We start from the raw sequence: 24,567 nt of genomic DNA on the forward strand, positions 1-24,567 counted from the left end.
GCACACAGCCCGACGCGGGACTCGAACCCACGAATCGGGAGATCATGACCTGAGCCGAAGTCGGATGCTTAACCGAGCCACCCAGGCGCCCCCACGCAACAAATAGTTTAAAGTGAAAGCCACTTGATTTCACTCCTCCAAATAACTACTTCCCCGATCCCAACAACGGATGTGCAGGCTCTCTGTGACCCTGTCCCTGCTCAACCTCATCTCCTAGCGTTCTCTGCCTGCTGTCCTCACCCCAGCAGCCTTGCTGTTCCTTGGTACCCCAGGCATGCTCCCACCCCAGGACCTCTGCATACACTCCTGCAAGGAACAGTCTTTCCCCCAGATGGAGGCAGCATCGTGTGACAGTAGGGGAGACACACTGCATGGCCTGGGTTTCAGTCCTGACTCTGCCACTTGCTAGGTGTGTGGCCTTAGGCAAATTACTTTTTCTGTTTTGGTTTCGTCATATGTAAACTTGTCATAAAAATAGTATCGCCTGTTGTCATGAAAATTCAGACTACATGTGTAAATTCTCTAGAATGCTTGGCGAATACTGAGAACTGAATGTGATGTAGAGACAGAAACATGTTTATAAGGATACTCAGTACGAAATTATATACATCGTTTACTCCCCTAGTCCTTTGGTTCTTCACTCAAACTTCAGGGGGCACCCCGACTGCCCTGTCGAATTCTCCAAGTCCCTTATCCCTGTCACCTGCTTTTTCTTACAGCGTCCTTGTATATCGTATACTTATTTCCCTGTTGTCTGTTTCTCTCTGTATGAGAGCTCCGTGGAAACAAAGATAGTGTCTATTTTGTTCACGTCTGTCCTCACTCCCGGAACGGTGCTGTCACTGGGGAAGGGGCTCATTGTATACTTATCAGTTGACTTGGTGAAGGAATAGAAATGCCTCCTCGAAGCACATTTCAAGAATCGATGGGGCGGCACATTAAGCGCTCAGCACAGTGCCTGGCACACACAGGGACTATTAGCTATTTTTCAATGTTTTTCAATAAACGTGAACTCCTTTCATTGGCATTGTACCTGGCAAGGGCTGAAGGGGAAAGGTAAGCCATACGACGCTTTCGTGCCCCAAAGGAGAAAGTGGGAGGCTCTCTCAGGGACGCAGACCTGAGCAGGAGCCTTGACAGCAGGGGAAGGAAGGACTCGACAGGACACGCCTAGGCCTCAGCAAAGGAATTGTGCTGGGTGACGGACACAGCTACTGGAACTCGAGGCAGAAATTTGTCACGGCTCTTTATTTTTTCAACAGCCCTCGCAGCTCTGAGACTTAGGAGGGACTTAGCTTATCCCCTTTTTCCGAGGGAGCTGAGTGCAGAGCGGTGAAGTCACGTGTGAACACGGGCCCACGCCTTCCTCTCTCCTCTGGGGCCTTCCCGCTCGGCCACGGGACCTAATCACCAGGACCTAAGCTCTTTACGCTAACGGTGTTTTCTATTCAGATCAGCTGAAAAGAAAATTCATTTATCAGTTAACGTTACGTAAATATTTCTCACCCCTATCTTGTAATGAACATCTCGCGTTTGTGAAACAGGGACTTTCAGGATCCAGCAATGGGACACACGCAGACACGACTTCCTGGAGTCGGCTCCGGGCCTGGGAATGTTTGTGACTGTTACAACCTACAATGATGAGGTAAAGCATTCTTTGGTGTTTTGTCACGAACAGTTTTCATTTGCGAAAAACTCTTATGCCATGTATCCCCACAAACTTGAAACGCGTCCACGTAGGCACTCATCAACCAGAGTTTACAATTTTTCATGTGTACAGCCCCAAAGAGAGGCTCTGCACAAAGACGTGGCAAGTGCCCGCCTCCGGGGAGCCTGTAGGTAGTCTGGCTGAAGAGCAGAGACCTTAACGCAAAACATTTTAAAATAATAGAAATGCTAGGCCTCGTGCGCATCATCTTGAGGTCTGCTGGTCGTGCTGGGAAGATGGGACCCCCAGGGCCGAGGCATCCCCGTGGTTTTGTCAGGACCACAGCCTCACCCACGCAGGAGGGCCACAGAGGCGCCCCCGCCCTCCTCCCTGGCAGGCGCTTTCTTTAGTTACGTGGCAGCCTCTGTTCTGTTTGGTCCCCTTGGGGTTAACGGGAGTAGAAAAGGCACCATGGTCGAGTGGGAAGGATGCAATTTTGGAGTCAGAGCCAAGTTCAAGTAGAGACCGTCAAGCTGAATCTTCAGCAGGTTGACTGCTCCAATCCTGTCTTGTCGTCTGTACGTTGGATGTAACGGAGACCTCCGGTCCCCACCACACCAGCTCAGGAGACTCTGACTTGCTCAGTCCATGAATTCAAACGCATTTGCAAGAACTACTTCCCTTTGGACGTGGAGCTGCCCTGGGATGTGCTCGTGGTGGAGCAAAGCCTCACAGAGCAGAACAGGCATTTCCTCTGGGGGGGAGAGGACAGAAAGTTCCTGTTCTCATTACACTGGATGGTTGCCTGGTCCCAGCGCAGGAGATATTTTGACATCCCTGCTCCTGTGGAGACTCCACTCCAGCTGGACTGTTGGCACACTTGAACCTTCTCCTGGTGTGCCTGGCACCGGCCTAATGGTGGTTCTGCCGGGGTCACTTTCCTGACTCCTGTCTGCACAGCTACCTCCCCTCCCTACCCTTATGCTGAGACCCAACTCTTCTTTGTCCTTTTATGAACTATCTGGGAATGTCTCTATGGCTTATTAAGTGCAGAATTGAAATTTTAGTTGAGCTAAAAATTGTCACAGAAATCCCAATTACTGTTTCTAAGACCGAGAAGATTCATACTTCAAAAGCATAGTTGCCTGAAACAATACCCCCTTCTAAATTTTTTAAATTTTATTTATTTTGAGAGAGACAGTGTGAGTGGGGAGGGGCAAATAGAGGGAGAGAGAGAATCCCAAGCAGGCTCCACACTGTCAGCACAGAGCCCAACTTGGGGCTTGAACCCACGAACCACAAGGTCATGACCTGAGCAGAATCTAAGAGTCAGTGACTTAACTGACCGAGCCACCCAGGCACCCCCTGAAACAACACATCCTTCTAGAAGGGATGAAAAATATTTTCATTCATTCTGCATTCGACAAATATTTATCATGGTCCTAATACATACCCTGCCCTCTTCTTGGCCTAAAAGAGACCAAGTTCTCACCCCATAGGCCTGGTTTTCAAGAAAACTCTATTTGAAGGAAGAAGAAACAGCCCTAGTTTCAACATTTCTTACAAGACCCCCCTTTCACGGCCCTTATCAGCACCTTCACAAAGCTTCTGACCATTGTTACCTGATCAGTGTGTCTAGGAGCACAGGGCACTCTAAGTTGCCCCCCTTGGTCATCTCCCCGTTCCTACGGCGTGTGATTGACAGCCCAAGGGAATAACACGGCTGGTAGGGCAGGCAGTAACAACATCTGTGTCCCATACAAACACATGCATTTTGTATCCCATTGTCCATTATTTCCCTAACAGTCGGTGATGTTGAGCATCTTTTCATGCGCTTTTTGGACTTTTTTGCTTTTAGCACTTTGAGATTATCAATCCACTGCCTTCTGGTCTCCAAAGTTTCTGATGAGAAGTCTGCTGATAATCTTTTGTTTTGTTTTGTTTTTTTAAGTCTGCTGATAATCTTATTGAAGATCCCTTCAATGACCATTATGCAGATCCCTGATCTTGGGAGGACAAGGTCATTCGGCACCCTGGCTTCCTTCCACACGCTACGTGCAAGCTGTTCTAGCAACACACGCACAGCTGCCTGCCACGTGGCTGGGCTGCAGATGCGGATGAGGGCGCGCACGGGGATGGGATGGGTAGCTACTACTGTGCTAAGAGCTGACACTGACCAAAATTAACCACAGTCCACCACCCAAGGCTTCCCCTGGAAGCTGCAAGCTTTCCATAGACTCCATAGTTCCAAAATAGTTACATCAGGCAGATTCCAACAGTGTGATTGTTGTCTAGATGGCAAGACAGACTCCTGGTGCTGCCTACCCCACCATCTTCCCACAATCCTCTTCTGGTTCAAAATATTTTGAAATTTCTTTTAGGATTTCTTCCTTGCCCCATGTGTTAATTTAAAATGTGCTTAATCTCTAAATGTGTGTTTAATTTCTGAATATTTTGGCATCTTCCAACTATCTTTGTTACTGATTTCTACTTTAACTCCATTGTGTTTTGAGGGTAGACTTTGTATGGTTTCTATTATCATTATTATTTATTGAAATGTAGTTGATGATCTCTACTATTTTAAATGGATTCAGGTGTGTTTTGTGGCCCAGAATGTGGGCTGTCTTGGTGAGTGTGGCCTTGAGAATTTGCATATTCTGCAGTTGGTGGATGAAGTCGGCTACAGACATCCGTTAGGTGCCGTTGACTGATGGTGCTGTTGAGTTCAACGATGTCCTTCCTGACCTGCTGCTGGATCTGCCCGCTCCTGACAGAGGGGTGGGTGTCAGAGCCTCCCGACTACGGGCGGGTTCTCCTCTTCCTCCTGCAGTCCTGTCGGTTTTTGTCTTGCGTAGCTGGGCGCTGTGTTGTTAGGTGCTCACCCATTAAGGATTGTTTTGTCTTCTTGGATAATTGACCTCTTTGTCATTATGTAAAGCTCTGTTATGTAATTATCCCCGATAACCTTCCTTGATCTGGAGACTGCTGTATCCAAATATGAGTACTCCAGCTTTTTTGTAAGGCTAGCTTAAAGTTAGCATATACATCTTCCTCCATCCCTTAACTTTTTTTAAACGTTATTTATTTTGAGAGAGAGAGACAGAGAGAACAAGTGGGGAAGGGGCAGAGAGAGATGGAGAGAGAATCCCAAGCAGGCTGCACACCATCGCCACACAGCCAGATATGGGACTCAAACTCACAAACCATGAGATCAAGACCTGAGCTGAAACCAAGAGTCAGACACTTAACTGACTGAGCCACCCAGGTGCCCCCTCCATCCTGTAACTTTTAATCTACATGTGTCTTTATATTTAAAGCAGGTTTCTTATGCACAACATACAGTTTTGGTTTTGATCCACTCTGACAGTCCCTGTCTTTGAATTGGTACATGTAGACCACTGACATTCAAAGTGATTACTGGTATCACTGGATGAACGTCCACCGTGTTTGTTCCCATTTCCTATTCACTGCCCTGTTCTTTGTTCCTATTTTTGTCTTCCACTTTTTCTATCTTTTGTGGGTTTTATTTGAGAGAAAGAGAGAGAGAACACAGGGCAGAGGGACAGAGGGGGAGAGAGAGAATCTCAAGCAGGCTCCTCACTCAGCATAGAGACCTCCATGGGACTCTATCCCAGGACCCTGGGATCATGACCTGAGCTGAAATCAAGAGTCAGATGCTCAAGTGACTGAACTACCCAGGAGCTCCAATCTTTCACGACTTTGAGTATTTTATGTGTTTCCATTTTGTCTCTTTTCTTAGCATATCAATTATACTTTTTGAACTTTTTTTTTAAATGGTTGCCCTAGAACTTGCAATATATATTTGCGGCCAACACAAGTCCACTCTCAAGTACCACCATACCTCTTCATGGGGGCTGCACATGCCTTAGAGTAATCAAGCATTCCGGATTCCTCCCTCCTGTCCCTTTCCGTCATGCCGTCCTCCATTTCACTTACACGTGAACTATACCCAAATGCATTGTTGTCATTATTTGAACAAACTAGTATCTATTAGATCAGTTAAGGAAAACAAGTTTTTATTTTACCTTAACTTAGCCCTTCTCTGATCTCTTCCTTTATGGAGATCTGAGTTTCTGAACCATATCATTTTCCTTCTCCTTTGAGAACTTACCAGTTCTTGCAAGGTAGGTCTAGCAATGACAAACTCCCTCAGATTTTCTTTGAGGAAATCTTTCTTTCTACTTCACCGTTGAAAGGGAATTGTGCAGGATACAGAATTCTAGGCTGGTGGGTTTCTTCACTCAATGTGTTAAATATTTCATTCCAAGCTTTTCTTGCTTGTGTGGTTTCTGGAGACGTCAGATGTTAACTCTTACCTTTGCTTCTTTACAGTGAAGGTGTTTTTCTCCTCTGGCTTCAAGATGTTTTTATCATTGATATCGGCAGTTTTATGATATGCCTGGGTGTAGGGTCTTTCTCTGGTTTGGTTTGTTTGGCATTGATCCCGTTTGGTGTTCTCCGAGTTTTCTGGTTCTGTGGCTTGGTGTCCGACACTAACCAGGGGGAAATTCTGTCATTATTGTTTTAGGGATTTCTTCCATTTCCTCCTCTTTCTTCTCCTTCCAGTATGGCCAGTACGTGAATGTTACACCTTTAACGATCGTCCCACGGTTCTGGGATATTATGTTCCATTTTTTTCAGTCTTTTTTCTCTTTGCTTTTTCAGTTTTAGAAATTCCCATGGACATATCCTTATGCTGGGAGATTCTTTCCTCAGCCGTGTCCAGTCTAATAAGGCCATCAAAAGCATCCTTACTTTCTGTTACAGCATCTAAAAAGTTTCTTAGAACTTCCACCTCTCTGCTTACATTACCCTTTTGTTCTTGGCATACTGCCTGCTCCCTCCGTGAGAGCCCTTCGCATATTAACCACAGTTTTTCCGAATGCCTGGTGTCTACTCATTCCAGTATCCTTGAAATGTCTGAGTCTGGTTCAGATGCCTGCTCTGTCTCTTCAGACTATGTTTTTTGCCATCTAGTAGTAGTCCTTGAAATTTGTGGTTGATGAAAACTGGACATCACGTACCAGGTAAAAGGAACCCAGTACTGGTGCCCACGGTTTCTGCTCTGGTAAGTTGTGATTCTTTGTATTTCCTGGTCTCTGCAGTGTTGGGGGCAGTGGTTTACCCTGTGACCTCTATTCTCTGACAGATCTAAAAAGAACTGCTTTTCTTTTTGTTCATCTTTTTACTTGTTAGGACAGAGTGGCAACTTCCAAGCTCCTTGATGACAGACTAGAAGTCCTACACCTGTTCTTAAAAATGGCAAACAATATAGAAATTAGCTAAACAGTAAATCAAATTTGCCCAACAAAAATAACCAACTAACAGGTCGGTGTGTATTCTTCTAAGAATACAGTCTTCTTCTAAGCTTCTGGAAACATACATACATGCGTTTTGCAAATGCTCTTTTTAAAAAATATATTGTCAAATTGGCTTACATACAGCACCCAGTGCTCATCCCAACAAGTGCCCTCCTCCGTGCCGATCACCCACTTTCCCCCTTCCCCTTCCCTCACCCACCATCAACCCTCAGTTTGTTCTCTGTATTTAAGAATCTCTTACGGTTTACATCCCTCCCTCTCTGTTTGTAACTATTTTTTCCCCTTCCCTTCCCCCATGGTCTTCTGTTAAGTTTCTCAGGATCCACACATGAGTGAAAACATATGGTATGTCTTTCTCTGACTTATTTCACTGAGCATAATATCCTCCAGTTCCATCCACATTGCCGCAAATGGCAGGATTCCATTCTTTCTCATTGCCAAGTAGTATTCCATTGTGTATATAAACCACATCTTCTTTATCCATTTGTCAGTTTATGTACATTTATGCTCCTTCCATAATTTGGCTATTGTTGAAAGTGCTGCTATAAACATTGGGGTACAAGTGCCCCTATGCATCAGCACTCCTATATCCTTGGGTAAATTCCTAGCAGTACTATTGCTGGGTCATAGGGTAGTTCTATTTTTAATTTTTTGAGGAACCTCCACACTGTTTTCCAGAGTGGCTGCACCAGTTTGCATTCCTACCAACAGTACAAGAAGGTTCCCATTTCTCCATGTCCTCACCCGCATCTATAGTCTCCTGATTCGTTCATTTTAGTCACTCTGACCAGTGTGAGGTGGTATCTCAGTGTGGCTTTGACTTGTATTTCCCTGATGATGAGTGACGTTGAGCATTGTTTCATGTGTCTGTTGGCCATCTGGATGTCTTCTCTGGAAAGGTGTCTATTCATGTCTTCTGCCCATTTCTTCACTGGATTATTTGTTTTTCGGTGTGGAGTTTGGTGAGTTCTTTATGGATTTTGGATACTAGTCCGATATGTCATTTGCAAATATCTTTTCCCATTCCATCGGTTGCCTTTTAGTTTTGTTGATTGTTTCCTTTGCAGTGCAGAAGCTTTTTATCTTCATGAGGTCCCAATAGTTCACTTTTGCTTTTAATTTCCTTGCCTTTGGAGATGTATCAAATAAGAAACTCCTGTGGCTGAGGTCAGAGAGGTTGTTGCCTGTTTTCTTCTCTGGGGTTTTGATGGTTTCCTGTCTCACATTCAGGTCTTTCATCCATTTTGAGTTTATTTCTGTGTATGTTGTAAGAAAGTGGTCAAGCTTCATTCTCCTACATGTTGCTGTCCAGTTCTCCCAGTACCATTTGCTAAAGAGACTTTTCTCCATTGGATACTCTTGCCTGTTTTGTCAAAGATTAGTTGGCCATACATTTGTGGGTCCATTGCTGGGTTCTCATATTCTATTCTGTTGGTCTATGTGTCTTTGTGCCAATACCATACTGTCTTGAGGATTACAGCTTACAAATGCTTTTTTAATTAATTTACTGATTTTGACAGAGAAAGAGTGAGATAGAGTGCGAGTCGGGGAGGGGCAGAGAGAGAGGGAGACAGGGAATCTCAGGCAGGCTCCGTGCTGTCAGCACAGAGCCTGATGCGGGGCTTTAACCAACGAACCGTGAGATCATAACCTAAGCCAAAATCAAGAGTTGGACACTTAACTGACTGAGCCACCCAGGGGCCCCTACAAATGATTTTTAAAATAAAAAATAGGATCCTATACAGACTGCTCCACCACAGGATATCATGGACACCTTTAGTACAGGTATGGGTATAGTACTCTCTTTTTTGGCCATGTAATATGCCTTTATTTGGCTTTGTCTGAATTTAATCAATCCCCTACTAAAAAGTATTAAAGTAATTTTAAGAAAGCAAGGTTGCCATTGCAAATAACACCACACCGAATATCCTTTTACATATAATTTTTTCCACTTGTTCATTTCCATAGAATAAGTTTCCATAGGTAAAACCACTGAGTTGATGGTCATATACATTTTAAGTTTTAATACATATTGCTGACCTGCTCTACAAAATGGCTGTTCAACTTACATTCCCAAATCAGTGTTTAGAGACAGTATTTCTCAATACTATCCCCAGATACTTTTATTTAAATCTTTGACAATCGGATAGCGAATAAGGGATATCTTACTGTGTGTCTGTGTGTGTTGTTTTTCCCAGCAAGGCTAAATAATTTTCACATTCATCAACCACTTCATTTCTTCTTTAGGAATAGCACAATTTTTACTACATGATAGAGGGGAGATTTATTTTTAAGAAGGGCAAGTAGAGAATAATAAACTTAAACTATGGATATCCTCAATCCTAGGTGTTATTGTCCAAGTTATATGGCCCACAAGGAACATTCTATTTTACTTCACATTCACCTGGCGAACACATCATTTGCTTGGAATCTAACTCTACAAGGCTTGTGTCATTTGGAGGGAGTAAGCTGGTAAGTACATGCCTCCCGTGTCCGTGCTGATGAACAGGGCGTCAGTGCTACTCAGGCGTGACGCTGGTATGCAGAACCATCACTCCCGACTGGCTAGAGCCTTATGAAAGTCCTGGGACCACATCTCAGTGCAGCAACCACAGAAGGGGCTGCACAGCTTGGAAGGGGTTCAAAGGAGAGCCACGGTGTTGATTAAAGGGCTTGAAAAACAAGAACTGTGAGGGACGGTTAAAAGAACTGTGATCATTCAGGCCTGAAAACAAGCGAAGGCTGGACAGTAAATTAACAACGCAATTGCAATAAATACAACTCTTACATGGCAGATGGCGACTGGTTATTTTCTAAAGGTGCTGAGTGCAGATGAAGAGAATCTGTATGTTAGCATCAGAAATTAAGCTTCACGTAAAGAAAAATTTCCTGAAAGTCATCAAATTCCCTCGGCACCAAAGGCATTTGCCTAATGGTAAATCTGACGTTCAGGAGGGTGTGAGTACTCTCTCTGGGTCGTGGGTCACCATCTAATGCGTTAATATCACCAAGAAAGACTACTGAGTACGGCAGGGGATTGAGAGCCAGTGAGAGACTAGAAAGAAGCGGGGCCTGCTCTAGAAGGGGCAGGGGGGTGGGGGGTGGAGAGAGCTAGGAGAGGAGTCGGGGAGACACAAGGCAGACGTGGAGGGGAGCTGTTTTAAGCACGTTTCTTCCTTGTCACTGTTTGTACAGCGGATTCACTTAGAGATCCGAGTTGGACAACACGACCTTGATGCAGCCGCTGCTCAAGCGAAGGACAAAGTTAATGAAGTTAGCTTCAAGCTGGAACGTCTAATTGAGCAAATTGAGCAAATAGTCAAAGAACAAAACTATCAAAGGGTCAGTCTGCCCATTCGACTTACTCTCTCTCTTCCTGCCAGGAACACAGCTCTGGAGACACAGCCCCCAAACTGCAGAGAGAATAGACTGCCTGCTCCCCGTCTCTCTCTCTCCGAGCTAGCACGGTGGGGACACTCAGGGTGAGGGCGAGAGTGAGCTGTCACTACCTTTTCACTGTCTGCTGGACGGTGAGCTCCTCTAGGAAGGGGGCCTGCGGCCCATCCGCTCTTGGGGTGTGAGCCGACAGAGCGAATAAATAAATGCTCCCCAACATCCCCCACGTACATGGAGAGGCGCGGTGTGCCTGCTCTGCAAATGACAGTTCTGTTCTTGTGACACTGTGTGTTTCCGGGTCACTGTGCTCAGTGGACTCTGCTCACACGTGGGGCCAGATCTGCCCCCTGCTCACCTTGTGTCGTCTCCAGACACCAGTTTCCTTGCCTGGAAAATAAGAGGAGGACAGGCGTGCTTGACAGAGTGCCCAGCTTAACGTGAAGCAAGGATGCAGATGATGAAAATCTGTCACTTTGCTCAATGCTGGGAAATAAATGTAAAAGATAATGGATCAAACAGCAGACACTCTACATCAAAATACAAAAACATGCTTTATAAGGTTGACTCTTAGTCCTTGTGTTAAGCTAACAACATGCCCGGCTTAATCAGATACTGCGCTCTGGTATGAGATACTAACTGGGAAATACTAAACATCTTCAAAGCATATAGCACCTTCCCCCCAAATTCATACATTAAAAACTTTAGGAAACTAAACCTGCCTATCTCCCTTCTATATAGGACCGTGAAGAAAATTTTCGAACGACCAGCGAAGATACAAACGGCAACGTGTTACGGTGGGCTTTTGCACAAACACTAATCTTCATCGCAACTGGAATTTTCCAAATGAAACACCTTAAAGACTTCTTTATAGCTAAGAAACTTGTTTAAGATGTTAACAAAGAAAACTACTTGCTAATTTGCATAATGCTTGGTTAATAAACCAGTATGTATTCATAACCGAGTATTGCCTTTATGATTTCAAAGATTATCAGATTGAAATTCATGTTACAGCATTGTAGCAATGATAAAATATTACTTGAACAATGTAGCTTCTGAGTTTGAGAGAATAAGCACACCACCCAGTTATTTTAACTTGGTACAGATCAGCACTGTCCAATAGAAAGAAAATGTGAGCTACATATGTAAATTTTAAGTCTTCTGGTTCCCACATTAAAAAAAAAAAAAATGGGGTTTTTTTGAAAGGTAAAATTAACCCGTGATATATATATTTAACCCAAAACATCAAAAATATTACCATTTTGGGGCGCCTGGGTGGCGCAGTCGGTTAAGCGTCCGACTTCAGCCAGGTCACGATCTCGCGGTCCGTGAGTTCGAGCCCCGCGTCGGGCTCTGGGCTGACGGCTCCGAGCCTGGAGCCTGTTTCCGATTCTGTGTCTCCCTCTCTCTCTGCCCCTTCCCCGTTCATGCTCTGTCTCTCTCTGTCCCAAAAATAAATAAAAAACGTTGAAAAAAAAATTAAAAAAAATATTACCATTTTAATATGTAAACAGCACAAAATTATTGAGGTAGTTCACGTTTCTTTTTTTTAATTTATTTTTTAATTTAATTTTTTTAACATTTATTTCTTTTAAGGGAGACAGAGACAGAGTGTGAGCAGGGGAGGGACAGAGAGAGGAGACACAGAATCTGAAGCAGGTTCCAGGCTCTGAGCTGTCAGCACAGAACCCGATGGGGGGGCTTGAACTCACCGACGACGAGATCGCGACCTGAACTGAAGCTGGACGCTCAACCACTGGCGCCCCATGTTCCTTTTTTGAAATGAACTCTTGGCGACCCAAGTGTATTTTACACTCAAAGCACGTCCCAGTCTGGACCACTCACTTTCAGGGGCTCAATGGTCACATGACATTCATAGCTACAGCGCCGGACAAGGGAGTCCATCCTTCCCCGATTACTGCATTCCACTCCGAAAGCCACCCTGAACCTCTGCTTTTTTCTAGTTCCCTGAAAGATGGCAACTTCCCTCCACACAAGCAAATGGCCCAGAGTTCTCTGAACCGAGTTCTCGTCCCTGGTCCCCAGTCGGTCCACCTCCACACGAGGAAGGAAGCTCTGCTCTTCCGAGCCGTGGAGGAGATGCGGCATCATCCGGGGAGTTCAACCGTGATACAGAACTATTTTCTTTAGCTTTTAACTGTGAAATAATCATAAGCTCACCGGAAGCTGCAAAAATAGTACAAGGAGCCCCTTCCCCCAGCTCCACCATCTATGCTCTTTCAAAAGGAATAACCTGCCCCAGGAGGGCAGCAGCGGCCGCGACGCCAACCCCGCCAAATGGTCCCAACCTGGGCCCCGGCCGCAGTCACACCCCGTCCTGGTTCACTCGGTCCGCCTGTGGCCCCGCACCTCCGTCTGCCCAGGACCCCTGGTCCCTCTGGTCAGCCCGGTGTCCCTAACCCGCCCACCCTCCGCCCCCGGCCCCTCCCCGCACCAGGCAGGGTGCCGCGTGCGCACACGGTCTCCCAGCCATCACTGCCGTTCCCGCCGGTCCGCTACCCTCCCCGCCTTGGCCTCCCCTGCCCGCGCTCTGCGCCTGCGCCTTCCCGGCACGCCCATGTGGGCGCCAACCGGGGACACCAGCACCGTCTCCGGGCCTGGACTAGGACACACGGCTCCACAGAAGACTTGGCAAGGAGTGCAGTGATGGAATGAGGGAGGCCAGGCCCCGGTGTGCACGTTCCTCCTCTCCACGTCCAGCCAAGACAGCCTGCGAGGAGAAGAATCTATCTAACCCCACCTCCCTCCCTTCCCCGGGTTGGTATGTTCCAGCACGGGTTTTGGCGGGAGCGACACCGCTCTCTGGTGCGCAGGCGCCGGGTTACAAGTTCGCGTTTGCGCAGGTGCAGAGTCGCCACCCTCTGCCCGCGGCGGGAGGCGGCGTGTGGGCCTCTTGCGGGCCTGGGCTTCTGCGCGGCGGCGGCGCGGACGCCGGGTTCGACATGGCCAGCTGGGTGTTCTGTAATCGCTGCTTCCAGCCGCCGCACCGGACGTCGTGCTTCAGCCTGACCAACTGCGGCCACGTGTACTGCGACGTCTGCCTGGACAAAGGTGAGGCGGGCGGGCCCTGGGGTCGGGCAGTACCCGGGCGGCGGGGCGGGGCCGAGGGCGCCGGGTTCCTTCCCGAACCTCGGGTGCAGAGGCAGCAGGACGTCCTGCTGGGTGGGCGGCCGGAGGGATGGTGGAAAACGTGCTGGCCGAGATCGCAGGTGTCAGCCCCGGGAGTATGGCTCTCCCTGCCCTTTCGGAAGGCGGGTTAAACTAGGCCCTGTGTCCAGGACGCCTTTAAACACCAGCGCAGGGCCCCAGAAGGCGCGTCCTCACCTGGCATCAAGCGAGGGTGGAGCCAGAGCCTGCGGGGCAGGGGGCGGGAAGGTGAGAGACAGCCCGGACGCTTGGGAGCTCCCAGGCAGAGGTGACGCCGAGTGCAGAGATCCTAGGGTAGAAGGAAGTGTGGACGGGCTGGAGGAGCCGAGGGTGCTGGTGAAGTCGGCTGAAGCATGCTGCAGGGGATCCCCCCTGTTCTCCGGGCAGTAGGAAACCACTGGTTTTAAGCAGGGTGGTGATGTGATCAGAGGTATCTTTCTCTTTATGAGACTTTTTTAAGTTTATCTATTTTGAGATAGAAAGCAAGCGGGGCAGGGGCAGAGGGGACAGGGAGAGAGGGAGAGAGAGAATCCCAAGCAGGCTCCGTGCTGTCTGCACAGAGCCAAGAGATCGTGACCTGAGCCGACTTCAAGGGTCCCACACTCAACCAACTGAGCCACCCAGGTGTCTCTTTCTATGAAAATTTTAAGTTGAAGACAAAGAGTGGCGCCTGGGTGGTTCAGTCGGTTAAGCGTCCGACTTTGGCTCAGGTCATGATCTCACAGTCTGTGGGTTCAAGCCCCGCATCGGGCTCTGTGCTGACAGCTCGGAGCCTGGAGTCCGCTTCGGATTCAGTGTCTCCCTCGTTCTCTGCCCCTCCCCCCACTCGCTCTGTCTCTCTCTCTCTCTCAAAAATAAATTTAAAAATTTTAAAAATTAAAAAATAAACATTTTAAAAAAAGAGAAGAAATCACAAAGAAAAGGATAGATTTGACCTAAAAGAAAAAAAAATGTGAAACCTCTGTATGCCCTACATGCCAAAAAATACACAAAGTTAAAGGGCAAATTGCACACTCATGAAAATAACTATCTTATTAATGACCAAGTTAATTGTCTCCCTATGTAAAGAGCTCAATATAAATGATTAAGAAAAATATTGTCCCAATAAAAAAGTTAGCCAGGAATATAAACTGATAATTCACAGGAGAGAAAGACAAATAGGGGTGCCTGGGTGGCTCAGTCAGTTGACCGTCCAACTTCGGCTCAGGTCATAGATCTCGCGGTTTGTGGGTTCAAGCCCCGCGTCAGGCTCTGTGCTGACAGCTCAGAGCCTGGAGCCCGCTTCCGATTCTGTGTCTCCCTTGTTCTCTGTTCCTCCTCCACTCGTGCACTTTCTCTCTGTCTCTCAAAAATAAATAAACATTAAAAATATTTAAATTGAAGTACAAAGAAAAAGTCACGAATGCAAAGCACAAAAATTTTTACAGGGTGAATTTACCTGTGAAACCAGCTCCCAGATTGAGAGAACATCACCACCCTCTCAGAAGCCACATCAGAGAGAACCACTAACCCGACGTCTATCTTGTGGACCGCCTTGGGTATATATCTGCAGTAGGGTTGCTGAGTCTCACGCGTGTGTTTGAAAAGTCTCTGGCAGCTGGGTGAGAAGGTAGTTTGGTGGGAGACAGGAACTGGGCAAGAGGCTGTGCGGTTGAGCACGGGAGGGATGATGGGGCCGTGGGCCTAGAGAGATGTAGCACAGCGGAGTCTGGGGAGCGGCCTGGCCTCTGACTGGAGGATTGGGGGTTGGGTTAGCAGCACCGAGCACAGAGAGAAAACAGCAGCTCCCAGGGTGAGGTTCAGGGGCTCACGTTGGACGCTGAGATTCCGGTGAGAGCCATCCGAGGCGGGGAGACTGGGAGAGATTGAATATTTGGGGCTCGGGGTCAGGACAGCCAGGAACACGTCAGGGAATTAGCATGTATATAGTCATCGAAGATACTGGAGTGAGGAGAGTGTGGAGGGCAGAGGGAACCAGGGCATGGTATCACCTGGGAAGAGCATTTCTTGAAGACGACGGGTGAAGGTAGGAGGAGGCTGTGGAAGAAAAGGAAGCAGAGTATTTGGGACCTGGCATCCCAGGGCAGAGTGGAACCTCCCCCTGGATTTAGTGGCGTGGGTGAACTTGGGTGAAAACAGCGGAGACCAGTGCATGCTCTCAGCCTTGGGGGACTGGTTCAGGCAGGGCGATTCCCAGCGGACCTCTAGCTCTTGAAGCCTAAGGCCAAAGCACATTCCAGTAGCCCTAGGTCATTCCTCCAAAAAGCCACAGGTGCTGGGACATAGAACAAAACAAAAAAGACAGCAGAAAGGCTTGAGGGCTCTGGGTGGAGCACTGACCATAGCTTCCCAGCTGTTTGGTGACCGTTACTCAGAGATAAGCCCTCCTTCAGCTTTGGTGTCTATCCTCCCAGACTCTTTCCTATGGATACGGGTTTTTAACACAAAAATGGGAGGTGCCTGAGTGGTTCAGTGGGTTAAGCGTCAGACTTCGGCTTAGGCCATGATCTCGAGGCTTGCGAATTTGAGCCCCACATCGGGCTCTCTGCTGTCATCCTGGAGCCCGCTGCAGATTCTCTTCTCTGTCCCCCCACCTCTCAAAAATAAACATTAAAAAAAATTTTAATGGTATTGCGTGTATACCGTTTACTTACCTGCATTTATGAACAGGACATGGATATTTTTTCATGTTCAACTAGGTCTGTATCATCCTTTTTAAGGTTGCACAGTATATCTTTTAGTTGCCATACCAAGACCTATTTAACTGATTCCCTGGTAAAAGATGTGTGTTTTTTCTAATGTTTTGCTGGTAAACAGCACTTGTTCACTTGTGTGGTTTTCTCCTTTGCGTGTGTGTAAGCGTGGAAGTGCCTCACTGGGCCGTGCCCGTCACAGCCGACACCTAGGACCCACCCGCCCAGAAGGCGTGGCTGTGCCACGTCCCCAGCACCGATGGCCTGGATTTTCTTTTCATACATTACTGGTGGTCTGTGCTTTGGCCAGCGGCCCTCACACCTTTTGCTGGAGTGCTTAATGGGTTAGTGAGCTCTGTTTGCACATTAAGTATGAATGTCAGTTTTCCTGTCCACTAGCTGCAGACAAGTTCCTCTCTGTGTCCGGTCTGTTACTGCCCGCCCCCCCCCCAACACAACTCGCAGAGCTTTCGGAGTCAGCTCTGTTAATCTTTGACTCCACGGCTTCAGGCTGCAGCGATGCTCAAGGGGAAGTTCTGTGCTCCGGAATCCGCAGTAGAGACGGGGGGGGGGGGGGGGGGGGGCGGGAACGTTTTCAGGAGAGGGCGACTTGAACGTGTTTGTAGGGAGAGAGGAAGGGGGTAGCTCTGGAGGCCACCGGAAGGGAGCCCGCTCTTTCTGTACCGGGACCGTCGTCCCACGTGCTGGGGGTGGGACGGGACAGAGGAAGAAGGCAGAGTGAGCTGGGTTGTTCTGTGGTGGGTAACTGGAGGGGAGGCAGGGGATCGAGGGAGGTCAGCACGCGGTCTGGGGCTGGTCCGAACACCCCCCCACAGGGAGTTGGGGGACACTCAAGAAAAGTGGATGGGCGCCGGCAGTGTTGCAGGTTCATCCGGGTTGGAACCCACGTCTCTGAATCCACTTCCAGTTAAGTGGTTTTTTGCCCGGTTCTTAGCTACACTGGACCAGAAGCGGGGGAGAAAGAGAGCCCGGGTTTGGGCTGGGTGTGCTGCTTGGAAGGGTGAGGAGCGCAGTACTGACTGGCCGGCTCCGGGCTCCAGGCCGCTCTGTGGGAAGGTGAGACTCTGACATGTGGGGTCGGGGCCGAGCCCGGGACGAGGGGCCCTGCTGCCGCCAGTGACGTGGGTACAGGCGTAGGAAGGAGTCTGAGTTTGCCCACGACAGCGGCCGCTCCGGGGGCCCTGGGCGTAGTCACGGGAGAAGGGGCCCCTGTGGGGGCAGGCCAGGAAGTGCTGGACTTAGCGCGGGCTTCCCGGTGAGGACGAGCGTGGAGGAAACCGGCACGCTGCGGCAGGTGCGGGTCACTGGGGCCCCCGGACAGGAGCAGGTGAGTCAGCCGACGCCAGCAGGTGGGAGGTACGAGGCCTCCGTCCAGGCGCCGCCGTGCAGGCGGCAGGAGCTCGGCAAACGCAGAGTCCTTTCCCGGTGAGTGGTCCCTGGTGTCGCAGAGGTGAGGCTGCGGGAGCAGAGCAAAACTCTGACTTCGTGTGTTGGGTGGGGTGCAAGGAGCTACTTTCATTTTGAGGACTGACCATTGTTAATTAAGATATCGCTGCAAAACCTAACTGTAAGAGCGTTCTGAGACACATTTAGTTTCAGTATTGTTGATCTTCACAGTCACCAATTTGGGGCAGTTCTACAAGGCGGGAAGAGGTGGATCGTTCGCGGCATAAACGGTGTCCCAACTCTGGCCACGTGCAGTGTCATGATGGAGTGTGGAAGTGTGGATGCTACGTTGTGAAGAAAACTGTGATTTGAATCTGCATCTCCACGCGTTCAGAAGCAATACTCACTATGATATAGTAAAGTTTGCTTTTCTTTTACAGGTAGAAAGGGCGAGTGCTTGATTTGTAAAGTGCCTTGTCGCACACTTTTACTTTCAGAACACGTAAGTTCAAATATGTATTATCTGAATGTTGATCAGTATTTTTTTTTAGAGTATTATGTTAGTATTTTTTTTAACGTTTATTTACTTTTGAGACAGAGACAGAGCATGAACGGGGGAGGGTCAGAGAGAGGGAGACACAGAATCTGAAACAGGCTCCAGGCTCTGAGCTGTCAGCACAGAGCCTGACGCGGGGCTCGAACTCTCGGACCGCGACATCATGACCTGAGCTGAAGTCGGCCGCTTAACCGACGGAGCCACCCAGGCGCCCCGATCAGTATTTTTTTTTTAATATTGAGATTCAATATTTAGTCATTTGGGGTGTCTGAAAAATTTTTTCATTTTGCTAGGTTAATTAGAAGATCTTCCAGGATTTCTGAGTAAAGTACTATCAGGGTTTGGTTTTGAATGCCTCGGATAACCTTCTTTTGTAGACTGGCCCTGTTTGTAGCTTGCCGTGCTGTGTTCTGGGAGGTGAAGATGAGGTGAATAGGGTCTCCGGTACAGTACAGACCCCTGAAGAAGGCGACAGAGTCTGGCTTTCCCTGGGGCTCATACCTAATGAAGAGGGTTGGAGGAACGTCAGTTCAGAGTTGATGACTGTCACCGTAGGCTTGAAACAATGACTTTTGTTTTCTCTTGAAAATACATCAGTTTAACTTGTTTGGTTTAAACTTAGTTGTAAATAATTATTTTCTTTATACTTAGGTTCTAAGATATGTGTGTGATCGGATGTTTTAATCTATAACAACATTGGTTTTTTTCTGATTATAAATATAATACGATGTCACAAAAAACTGAAATGATACAGTAAATCATAATGGAGAAGTACAAGTCCCCCAAATCCCGTTTCCCACAGATGTCAACAAGTGGGAACATAGTTCCTGCTGTGTGTTACTGGGATTTATCTTCTTACATAATGGTGTCTGCTCAGTTGACTTTACACTTCTGGCACGCGCACCCTCTCCAAAAACACTGCGTACTGTTTCAGTATTTTGCCATTGGCAAAACTATTTCAGCAGTTTCCTAGTGGGGGGTTTTAGTTTTTCACTGTTGCAGTCTTACAGCCAACATTTTTTACCATGTCTCTGCATATCTGTAGGAATATTTCTGTAGCATAAATTCCTAGAAGTGGAAAAATAAGGTCAAAGATTTAAGTGTTTGGTAGAAAGTGCCTTATTTCCTTTAAGAAATGTTGCCTCAACGTGGTTTTGATATGTGTTTCCCTGATGCCAAGTGATGTTGAACATCTTTTCATGTGTCTGTTGGCCATCTGGATGTCTTCTTTGGAGAAGTGTCTGTTCATGTCTTTTGCCCATTTCTTCACTGGATTATTTGTTTTTCGGGCGTTGAGCTTGATAAGTTCTTTATAGATTTTGGATCCAAACCCTTTATCTGATATGTTGTTTGCAAATATCTCCTCCCACTCTGCCGGTTGCCTTTTAGTTTTGCTGATTGTTTCCTTCGCTGTGCAGAAGCTCTTTATGTTGATGAGGTCCCGGTAGTTCATTTTTGCTTCTGTTTCCCTTGCCTCCGGAGATGTGTTGAGTGAGAAGTTGCTGCAGCCGAGGTCAAAAAGGTTGTTGCCTGCTCTCTCCTCGAGGATTTTGATAGCCTCCTGTCTTACATTTAGGTCTCTCGTCCATTTTGAGTTTCTTTTTGTGTCTGGTGTAAGAAAGCGGTCCAGGTTCATTGCTCTGCACGTCGCTGTCCAGTTCTACCAGCACCATTTGCCAAAGACACTGTCTTTTTTTCCATTGGATAATTTTTTCTGCTCTGTCAAAGATAAGTTGGCCACACATTTGTGGGTCCAGTTCTGGTTTTTTTAATATCGGTCAGAGTGGCTAAAACTAACAACTCAGGCAACAACAGATGTTGGTGAAATGTGGAGAAAGAGGATCTCTTTTGCGCTGCCGGTGGGAATGCAAACCGGCGCAGCCGCTCTGGAAAACAGTATGGAGGTTCCTCAAAAATTTAAAAATAGAACTACCCTACGACCCAGCACTTGCACTCCTAGGAATTTATCCAGAGGATGCAGGAGTGCTGGTTCATAGGGGCACATGTACCCCAATGTTTATAGCAACCCTTTCAACAATAGCCAAATTTTGGAAAGAGCCCAAATGTCCTTCGACGGATGAATAGATAAAGAAGATGTGCCTGAAATCATTGTTGCACCATATGCTAACTAACTTGGATGTAAAATAAAAAAATAAGTAAAAAGGAAAAAATATATTACATATATATATTATATATGTAACGTATTGTTATATTTTTGTTATATATGTATTATTAATACATTAGTATATATATCATATAATATATATATTATATATAAATAGCTACCGACAGAGAGGGAAGCAAACTGTAACAGACTCTTAAATACAGAGAACAAACTGAGGGTTGATGAGGGGCGGAGGAGAGGGGAAAATGATCATGGGCATTGAGGAGGGCATCTGTTGGGTTGAGCACTATGTGTTGTATGGAAGCGATGAATCACAGGAATCCGCTCCTGAAGCCAAGAGCACTCTGTATACGCTGTATGTTAGCCAACGTGACAGTAAGTTATATCTTTTAAAAAAAGGAAAAAAAGAGACAAAAGAGGCTTTCAAGGAACTTTGTAAAGGAGATAAGCATATAAACAAATGATTATTAAAATGAACAATTAAAAGTAAGAACACGAAGGGGCGCCTGGTGGCTCAGTCGGTTAAACGTCCGACTTCAGCTTGGGTCACCATCTGGCGGTCCTTCAGTTCGAGCCCCGCGTCGGGTTCTGTGCCGACAGCTCGACGCCTGGAGCCTGCTTCGGATTCTGTGTCTCCCTCTCTCTGCCCCTCCCCCGCTCATTCTCTCTCTCTCTCTCTCTCTCTCTCTCTCTCTCTCTCTCTCAAAAATAAACAAACATTTAAAAAAATGTTTTTAAAGTAAGAACATGGGGGGAGGGGGAAAGAAATGTACGGCTTTAGGCCCTCAGCTGTGCTTTCAGGCTCTGCTGACTGGTGCAGCTGGTCGGGCCTGCGGCCGAGGGAGGGACGCCCCCGCCTTTCTCTGCCTTCTTGGTTTGCACGCTCAGTTTATGTGTGCTCTGTCTTGTTTTCTAATAAATGTATTTCAGACTGTCCATTTCCTTCTGTTGACTGCTGTTCTGCATCACTTTGAGCATTGGTTTTATCATTTCTAAATAGTCTTATTTCTCTTCTTTTTCAACTCAAGAATTACTTGGGAGAATATTCCTTAATTTCTGAGAGATTAGGTCTTATTTCCTCTACCGTTTTTGTAGAAAACTTTTAATTTTATGCCTTTGTGATCAGAGAATATGGCCATGTGGTTTCTTTTTTTAATTGTCAAGATTTTCACAGTGTCTTCGTACGTGGCAATTGTTAATGTTCTACAGATGCTTGAAGATGTACGTATTTGTTTATTCTCTGTGCACACGCGTGAGTGAAGTTGTTCGCGGCACCAGTGCTGCTCCTGGCCGCTCTCTCCCTCACGCCCGCGTTGCATTCTGGGGCCGCTTCCAGCAGTCTCTCGGGGGCCCTCCTTTCTCCTCTGCCACCACGACGCCTAAGAGCCATTCTTTCTGCCCTCCCTCCTGCTTCCTGGAATCTTTTCTCCCCCCACAGCCAGAGGGGTCTGCGCACATGGGTCACGTGTCCCGGCCTTCTCGGAGTGAAACCCAAGTCCCCTCATGCCCGTGGCTCTGGGACCTGACCTCTGGTGGACACCTGGTCCCCTGGCTGGTGACACCAACCTGCCACTGCTCCTGGGGCCAGGCTGCTTCCACCTCCTCCTTCCCCCACTGCCTTTAGGTCTCTGCCTATGGTTCTGTGTGACTGTGGTTTCTTTGACCTGTGGCAGGAAGGACACTTAGAATCATGGCACGGTGTGTGTGCATTTGGGTGCGCATGAATCCACGTGTGTGCACGTACGTGAACGACGTTTCACAGGACAACACGAACCCTTGTAAACTCAGTGCCCCTGGTGGTTTCTGCTCTGACTGGCTTTCTTTTGTCAAAGCCAGACACAGTGCATGGACCAGGCCAAGCTGATCTTCTGCGACCTGCTGTGTGAAAGCTGCCCACGCCTCTTACTCTGCCCGCACCTGCTCCTTTGGCTTCACACACAGGACACCACCTGCTTTGTATTTGTTGACTTGTTTGTCACCGGAAAGGGCCTTATCTGTCAGGTGGTGGGGAGACTGAAGCTGGGGAACCTGCGGGGATCTGGGTGAGGCAGCCGGGCCTGCAGGACAGAGCCTGTGATGAACGCACAGCAGAAGGATATATGGGCCAGAAGGGGTTGCACTTGGGCTGGAATTGGCTGGTTCTCCAGTGGAGATGGAAAGGAGCCCCTGCAGTGGGGAGGCCCCGAGCCCTGGAGAAGCCAGCGGCGTCTGGACTCCCAAGTGTGAGGACGTGGGACCTGGGGCCATGAGTGTGCAGGGCACTCTTCCACATGCCCACTTAAGGCGCTGGGGAGAAGTGGGCAGAGTCGGGGGCTGGAGGTGGCTAGACCAGAGGCTCCCCTAGACAGCAGAGGCCTGGCTAAGGAAGATGCATGTGTGGCCCCAGGGCAGGAACCCCAGGACACCCACCCACAGGGTCTCTGTGATGGCTGTGCCCTCTTGCCTTCCCCTGACCTCTGAGGGGTGGATTCAGCCGTCCTGCCCCAGGCCCCAGGTCGGAGGCTGCTCGTGGTGAGGATGAGCCTGGTTCCTGGGCCGCAGCCCAAATCGGGACTTGGAGGACATGACCACGTGCCGGCAAGGACCTGGGTTTAGGGCATTTGGGGGGTGTCCCACAGGGTTTCGGGGGATGACCTTCCTGTATGGCGGAAGAGAGAAGTGGACAGCAGCCACTGGAGCAGCACGCTGGCCTGGCTGGGGGCTGTCTCTGGCCCTGCTCTCCTTGCGGGGCCCCCAGCTAGACTCAGTCTCCCCGCCTGCCTCCCGTGAATAATGCCTCCCCAGGCCTGGCCCCCAAAGCAGTCTCTTGGACAGCACCCCCCCACACATACACACACACACACACACACACACACTCTGCTAAGTGGATGCTGGTGACCCAGCAGAGGAGGGCTGCTGGTCTCCGAGCAGAAGGCCGTCCACTGAGCACAGGCCTCCACTAATGCGCAGGCAAGAGATAGGTGTCCCTCTTAAGTTAGCACCTTCATGTAATTTTGGAACCAGCTTGTTAATTTCCACACAAAGCCCTGTTGGGTTTGCACTTCACTGATGACACAGGTAAACTGACATCCCTACAGTGGGGCCTCTGGGCCACAAGTGTGGCACGCCTCCATTTGTTTAGATGCGCTCCGGCTTCAGTGGCGGTTTTCTGTACAGAGGCTGGTGCCGCCGTTAGCGTCACCCTCGGGTATTGATGATTTGGGATAATTTCATCTCCTAAGTGCTTCTCGTTGGTGTGTAAAAATGGGTTGGTTTTGTTTATTAACCTTTATCTGGTGACCGTGCTAAATTCACTTGATAATGCTGTTGGCCGATGTGAAGATCCGTCTAGACTGTCTCTGTGCACAATCGTGTCATCTCCAAATGTTTAATTTCTGTGTCATTCCCCCCTTTCTTTCCTTGTACCTTCTTCTCACTGTGTAAGCAACAAGGGGACACAGTGGTGATGGCAGGAGTCCTTTGTCTCTTTCTGATTTCAGGGTCAAGCTTCCAGTGGGTCACCATGGAGTATTCATGTGAGCTCTGGGTTTCTTACTAAGGGGTTATCATTTTATTTTTCTTCTTTATTTTGCTGATGTGGTGAATTGCATTTATTTTTAGAATTTTAAACTCACAGTAGAATTTCAAATACTGCAACTTGGTTGTGATGCGGTATAGCTTGTATGTGTAGATGAATTTGGGTTTTGTGCACCTGCGTTCATGTGAGAACTGACCTGTGATTTTCCTTTCTTACATGCCCTTTTCAAGTTTTGGTGAATCAGGGTTTTGCTGGCTTCATAAAAGGAGTTGAATTTTCTTTCATTTCCTTTTTTCTGGAAGATTTTTTTTTTAAGATTGGGGTTAGTCAGAGAATGGTAAAATTCATGTGTGACACTCTCTGATCCTAGAAGGCTGAGGAGGTTTTTAACTAGGGTTTAATTTTTTTTTTTTTAATGCTTGTTTATTTTTTAGAGACAGAGCACGTGCGGGGAAGGGGTAGAGAGAGACAGAGGGAGACAGAGAATCCAAAGCAGGCTTCTCGCTGACAGCAGTAAGCCCTACGTGGGGCTCAAACTCATGAACCATGAGATCATGACCTGAGCCAAAGTTGGACACTCAGCTAACTGAGCTACCCAGGTGCCCCACTAGGGTTTAATTTTTTAATTAGACATGGAACTTTTCAGAGTTCCTAATTCTTGGGTCAGCTTAAGTAAGTCTTTTTCTAGGAATTTGTGCGCTTCCTCTGAATTTTGAAA

At 47.8% G+C, this 24,567-nt stretch overlaps 2 protein-coding genes across 3 annotated transcripts in view; both read left to right on the forward strand.

The window, feature by feature from the left end:
• The window catches only part of LOC125159237 (transmembrane emp24 domain-containing protein 11-like), a 30,822-nt gene extending 19,530 nt beyond the window's left edge, over positions 1-11,292 (forward strand). Inside the window, exons 2-6 of the mRNA XM_047847348.1 lie at positions 218-353; positions 1,545-1,645; positions 9,337-9,462; positions 10,186-10,332; positions 11,125-11,292. Of these exons, the coding sequence (XP_047703304.1) occupies positions 218-353; positions 1,545-1,645; positions 9,337-9,462; positions 10,186-10,332; positions 11,125-11,274 (660 nt within the window). The 3' untranslated portion in view covers positions 11,275-11,292. The remainder of the gene's footprint in view (positions 1-217; positions 354-1,544; positions 1,646-9,336; positions 9,463-10,185; positions 10,333-11,124) is intronic.
• Positions 11,293-13,281: 1,989 nt separating this feature from the next.
• Positions 13,282-24,567, forward strand: part of RNF212 (ring finger protein 212) — a 37,176-nt gene continuing 25,890 nt past the window's right edge. For both annotated transcript variants that reach the window (XM_047847282.1, XM_047847283.1), the window contains exons 1-2: positions 13,282-13,455; positions 18,092-18,153. In XM_047847282.1, the coding sequence (XP_047703238.1) occupies positions 13,347-13,455; positions 18,092-18,153 (171 nt within the window). In that variant the 5' untranslated portion in view covers positions 13,282-13,346. The remainder of the gene's footprint in view (positions 13,456-18,091; positions 18,154-24,567) is intronic.

The sequence above is a fragment of the Prionailurus viverrinus genome, unplaced genomic scaffold, assembly GCF_022837055.1.
Source record: "Prionailurus viverrinus isolate Anna unplaced genomic scaffold, UM_Priviv_1.0 scaffold_45, whole genome shotgun sequence".
NCBI lineage: Eukaryota > Metazoa > Chordata > Mammalia > Carnivora > Felidae > Prionailurus > Prionailurus viverrinus.